We start from the raw sequence: 6,170 nt of genomic DNA, 5'->3' as shown, positions 1-6,170 counted from the left end.
TAATGAATTTTAATCTGATGTATGTGTTCTATTTCATATGTTGTTCACCGCCCTGAGCCCCTCGAGGGAGGGCGGTATATAAACCTAATCAATCAATAAATAAATGAATGAATGAATAAACACCTACCTACCTACCTAATTAGACAGCCAGCATTTTATTTATTTATTTGTTAGCTTTATAGGCCGCCTCACCCTTGAAGGGCTCGAGGCGGCTCACAATATAGCTGTTCTCAGTGACAGCAAATAAGTACAAAAATATAACTTAAACCCATTAAAACCTGACAGCAGCAATTACTTGGAATAAATACAAATTAAAACAACAGAAGTTGTTAAAAACAGGCGCCCGATCCAAAGGCCAGAGAGGGAGGTGGTAGGCAGGGCCCAAGATGGAATCAGGGCCCAGCCAGGATGGAAAACAGGCAGCCTCAGTGGCAGGCAGCTCTTAACCATTGTATAATGGTTAAGAGCTGCAGACTCAAATCTAGAGAACTGGGTTCGATTCCCCATTCCTCCACATGAAGCCTGTTATATAACCTTGGGTGGTCATTGTTGTCTCAAAACTCTCTCAGTCCCCCTAAGTGTCTGTTGTGTGGGGAGGGGAAGGAATTTGTAAGCCATGTATTGTTGAAGGCTTTCACGGCTGGAATCACTGGAGTGTTGTGGGTTTTCCGGGTTGTATGGCCAGGTTCCAGTAGCATTTTCTTCTGACATTTTGCCTGCATCCTCTGAAGATGCCAGCCTCAGATGCAGGTGAAACGTCAGGAGAAAATGCTACTAGAACACGACCATACAACCTGGAAAACCCACAACACTCTCATTTGTAAGCCACTTTGAGATGCCTTATGGTTGAGAAAAGCAGTGTATAAATCCAACTCTTCTTCTCTTCTTCAACAAAACCTTCTCAACTAACATAATGTGTTTGTTCAGGGAACAGTCAAGGTACATTTAGACAGGTTTCCTTTGAACCTGATTTTGAAAAAAAACATTGCAGGCACACAACACAGTATTGACAGAGTAATTATTTTCAACATGTTAAAAATACAGGTCACATGAAAATAGGAAAACACAGTTTTAAAAAAAAAACTGCCAAAGAGGACATAAGAAAAATAGCATGTATATATTTTATATATATATATATATATAAAATCTACAGTATTTACTAGCCTCAATAAGTACTTCGGGAGCAGCGGCCTTTCACTGCCTCCAGTAAATTGTACAGCTTTATTTTATTATATGTTCTATGAATCACAAAGCCGTGGTTTAAAACTTTGGGATTATTACATCGCCACATGACTATTTACATACATTTCTACGCCGCAGCAAGTAAAATCAGAACTCAAAGGTAAAAGGACAAGCTTTGCGTTTGTCAGTTTAAATCCTTCTTTTGTGCAAGACTCGGCTTCGGATTTGTTTTGCTGTGTTCGGCAGGTTAAAAAACAACAACAACAGTGTCAGTTGCCAAGCTAATTAAAAGTTACATTGGATTCACTAGACGCACAAAAACTATCGTGTTGGCTAAACATTACTGCCACTGGTTATTTTTAAACACACACACACACACACACCCATTTTAATGGACTTCAGTACCGTAAAATATTAACAGCGCCAACATATAGAGAACATAGGCACTATTAACGTATTGGGTTTCACCCAAACAGTGTTTCTGCAGTCGCAAGAGGCACAAGAGACTATTGTGTCTGATTCTCTTTCTCATTTCAGCCCCCTTTCCTAATGGTTCTGTATCTACAGGGGTCCCATGACCCCCAAAACCGCCCTTTCAGAATCAAAAGGAGCCCCTCTTGGGTCTGCAGAAAAGCTGTTAAGATCCAAACCATTGTTCATAGCGGTCCTGCGTAATTTGGGACGCACTGATGCAAACACATTCAGCCGGCTCCACGGCGGCCCACTGGGGCCTCGATTAAGGGTCCCCCTTTTTGCCAGCCTGGGGCTGCAAAGACTGGGGCAAGGAGGACGGTCCCCAGTAACGGAACATGATATACTGCCGGCTGTATTCGGCTTCGAGGGTTTCTCGTGTTGCTAAGGCATGAGGAACGGTCTTGATGCCCTTCTGACTCTTTCCCCATCCCCGCGGACATACAAACCCTTTCAAAGAAACAAATCAGTAACCAATAAAAGCTTCGGTTCTGTTGCAAGCCGGAGCCAACCAGCCAGCCATCAGATATTTTCAGCTTGGGGGATGCAGTGCTAGAACACGGGCCATGATGTAGTTGCCATGGGCGGGGAGGGGCAAACCGGTGTTTTGCTGGGGGTCTCTACAGGGTTAAGGGGCTTGTTACTCCTGCATGCAATCCAGAGTGTTTAGGGTGAGGTCAGCCATCAACCCGGGAGGTGACGGAAATAATCTCGCTCCGCTTCCAACTGATACAGCTGCCAGGCCTGCACTAAAGATATTGTGTTATCCTTGGAGCAGAGAACTCAAACTTTGTCAAGATACTAAACCCAGCTGAAGTCATATTTGTTCCGGAGTGGCTCCTTTAGGCAATCAAATGAGTGTTTGAATGCTCTGACCCAGTGCTCCTGCGGGGCACCGAAACAGCAGGAGCGCCCCTGTTCCATCACAGGCGGCTCACCTTCGGTGGAGCGATCCATTTATGGTCGCTGGGTCAAGTGGCTCGCATGGGCCCTTTGCCCCCATATAAATCAATCCAAGACCCTCTGCGAATAATTTACTCAGTTGCTCAGGTTGCCAGCAGATAAAATATTTAAGAATACATAGGCCCACAAACATAAAATGACTGCAGGCACTGATTATGAAGCATTTTGCTAAAATTGATTTGCCAGCTTCCTATTAACAATATGGGAACACTTCACCCTTTCGTGTTATACCTACACTCACGTCTTAAGGGCCCTAGGGTACGGTAGCACTAGCCCAATCAAGGGGAGAAGTCTACTGCTCTTGAGGAAAAGAGACGCTGGAGAACGTTAGGGGAACAGACGAGAAGACGAACAGACGAGACGACGAAGACACGGGCACGAGAGAAACGAGACGTCCAATACGGGGTCTAACAAAAATGGGGGAGTCAAACGATTTGAACCCAGTGTTGAGACCGGAAAAAACCCAGCCAGGATGTGACCCTGCAACCTGTCCGTTCTCCAGTCACAGGGGTCACGTTTGCCTTCCCGAAAACTATAGCAATGCTGCGGTTTGGCCTTAAGAGGATTTGGGTCTCAAAGCCGGCTTCAGGTTGATGTGTCTGTCTATGACCAACCAGCATATTTGGCAGTTTGCTAGGGGCCTGAGAAGACTCTCAATTCTCGTCGGCCAGGACTGCAAAACCGGGGAGCGGGGAGTGGAGAGCAAATCACTCGCCAGGCCACGATGCACAGCTGGTGCACTGTGGTGGGCATTTACCAATTATGCAGGGCCAAGTGTTCTCGGTCTGTTCCATACCAGAAATATTCCCAGAGAAGGCTTGATGAAATGAAAAAAAAAAGATGTATGAAATGCGTCTGTTCCTGGCTGCCTGCGCCCATGGGATACTCAAAACAACGGTAAGCAAAAGCAGAGACAAATGCTACTGGGTGAACAAGAGCAATAAAAAATACCTTTGCTTCTCAAAATTTGTTGTGTGGGAACTCTCGTCCTTACAAACGCTCCCAATGTGTTTTAGGGGATCCAACCCCTCGTTTATCGAGGGTAAAAATGGAGAAAGGAGACACTGCCTCAAGGAGAATTAGGCTTAAAGGAAGAAGATTCTCTCTCTTCCTTTGCTGGTTGTTTTTGATGTTGCCCTCTCATGTCTCTGCAACAATGCCCGATTTGCTGCGGCTATATCAAAAGAAATCTGCGGACAGACTGTCCAGCACCCCATGCAAATGTTTCGAATGGCCACGCCATACGGGATAGGGATCATTATTGGATTTTGTATGCGGGTAAGCACAAAAACCGAAGTATGGCTCAGACCTTAGGAACCCCCTGTCAAACAGGGAGACAGGATTGTGAGCAGACATCGTCCCAGTCCCCTCGAGGCATATGTTCTGTGTGCCCGCACACAGCTGCTGTATTCACACCCTGGGATCACTGGTTGTCGAAGATGCAACATTTGGTTGCATCTCGGCTCTTCCCACTCAACTGAAACACATATAGAACTTAACTATCAAACGGGAAACATAGGTATGGTCTTTGGGTATGGATAATGGACTCCACGGACACCCCAGAGACAGGGTACAAGTTGCGGGCCATCCTAATTTTACAAGCACCATTTGTTGGCCATCTCGGCTCATCTTTGCTACGGGTGTTCACCTCGCCTGTCTAGCGAAGGAACAAGCTAGGCATTCCCCTATCAAGACTGCATTGGATAACAGCCCAGAGTTGTTGTTCCTGGGTTACTGAGGCAGCGTATATAAGAATGTCAAGAAACACCACCCATCCCAAGCGAGTGGGTGGTTTATAAATTAAATTAGCAAAAAATAAAAAAATACTATGTGGATGCAGCCCAAAAACATACAACCCTCTAAGGCTGGTTCTGTAATTCTCTGGCCATAAGTAAACACAATTGGCTGTAGTGTCATTCACAAAGCAGCTTTCAGATGTGTGCGTGTGTGTGGGAGGGGTGCGTTATACAGGTTTTAGGCAACCAAGGTAGCTTCCCCAGGCATGTGCTACTTAAACGTGGATCATCTCACGCTATTGCTACTTCCACGAGAACCTGATCTTCCACATTCAATACAGAGTGCCAGCTCTTGACAACTTTTCACATAGTCATGAAGTAGTGTTATTACTTTACAGAGGCCTCATACAAATTGTCCCGCGGGGAGGAGGGGGGAAATTACTGATTTTGATGAACCGCCAACCCGAGAGAGTTGTGAACCTTGCACGTTTTTCTCCTGGCCTTCACAGTAGGCACGTAAAGCCTTTCACAGTAGTACTGATTCCTGCACTGAAAATCCATCGCTCTGGTTTCTGTAATGTTTGGTGGGGCCTGGATATCGATAATGCGGTGAGCCATGTTCTCCTGAGGGTGGGGGAGTCCTGTATCTTATGGGGCTATCCACGGAAACAGTGGGAAGATCTTTTACAGGCATTGACTGGAAAGGGATATATTTCTTCAGGTGACTTTGGCCACCATCTTGGCTCCGGGATTGCCCATAAACACCCTGTCTGTACATGTGAGGAGGATCCTGCCACCTTCTATGGTCTTGCCAATAATCCACTGGAGGCATTACAAATCTGACGCCTGGAGGCGATTTTGGATTGGTTGCATAGTTGCCAGAAGGGAGGACCTCTATTCGACTAGAAGGTGTCACAGTGAGATTCTGGTGACTGACGGAATAATTGACAGGTGGTTGATCAGTAAAGGTTTCTGTTGGAAGGCTAGGGGCGTACGATCGACTGGGAGAGTAGGTTGGGTTGCCATGATTATACTGTGCGAAGCTCGAATTAACCACATTGGAAACATGCTTTGGCGAATTCCCGTGGTAAACAGGTGGGTTACTGTAAGACGGCGGTGGCAGTTTGATACTGTGTCCAAGATCCGTCTCATCGGATTGAGACGAGTATCTGGGGACCCTGGGCTGCGAGTTGAAGGCATAGTTGTTGGATATTTTTGGTGGGCTAGAGGTTTTCTCTGCTAGCTTCCTTGTACTGCTGAAGTACGCTGCATTTCTGAGACTTTGTGGAAGGGTCCTCTCGAGTACCTCATCCGCGGAATTGTCATTCTCCAGATCAGCACCAGGAACGTTGTCATACTGCGAAGCGTTCGACCCCCGCTTACCCTCGTCGGCCATCCACAAAACCTCCCTCTCTCTTTGCTACTTCACCGTTGAAGAACTGTATTAGCATTAAGCTGCACAGGGGCTAGGAGACATTCCTACGAACAGGCATTTGTGGTTTGCGCAGGCCTACCTTTACGCAATTTTGATGTCCATGCCTGGTTTTGAAGTCTTTTCATTGATTTTGCTCTCAGACGGTTTGTTCCACCTGGGCACAAATTCCCTTCTTGCATTTGAAGTCGCGTTGGAGTTTTGGTTAGCAGCTGCATTGTGATTTTGCTTGACGTTGTTGGCCTCCGCACGAACGTCAAGCTTTTTCTGGCCTTCCGTGTCATTCTTTGGCAAATTGCCCCGTATATCTGCTGGCACAAGCTTCGGCTGTCTCAAAGAAGGCTTCTTTTCCAGAGAATTTCTTCTTCTTCGGTGGTTTGGTGAGC

The 6,170-nt window shown here is 46.3% G+C and overlaps 1 protein-coding gene across 1 annotated transcript; it reads right to left on the bottom strand.

The window, feature by feature from the left end:
• Nucleotides 1–1,001: 1,001 nt before the first annotated feature.
• Nucleotides 1,002–5,860, bottom strand: LOC125434323 (USP6 N-terminal-like protein). Its single transcript, XM_048499537.1, has one exon. It carries the CDS (start codon nt 5,746–5,748, stop codon nt 4,879–4,881), a length of 870 nt encoding a protein of 289 aa, XP_048355494.1. The 5' UTR covers nt 5,749–5,860; the 3' UTR covers nt 1,002–4,878.
• Between the last annotated feature and the right edge of the window lie 310 nt (nt 5,861–6,170).

The sequence above is a fragment of the Sphaerodactylus townsendi genome, linkage group LG06 (genome assembly GCF_021028975.2).
Source record: "Sphaerodactylus townsendi isolate TG3544 linkage group LG06, MPM_Stown_v2.3, whole genome shotgun sequence".
In the NCBI taxonomy this organism is placed as follows: Eukaryota; Metazoa; Chordata; class Lepidosauria; order Squamata; family Sphaerodactylidae; genus Sphaerodactylus; species Sphaerodactylus townsendi.
The sequence above is the reverse complement of the archived record's forward strand: the minus strand, read 5'-3'. Positions and strand labels throughout refer to the sequence as shown.

Bases quoted from the DNA above. Each gene is read 5' to 3' on its own strand.
- LOC125434323 (XM_048499537.1), bottom strand. From the start codon at position 5,748: ATGGCCGACGAGGGTAAGCGGGGGTCGAACGCTTCGCAGTATGACAAC.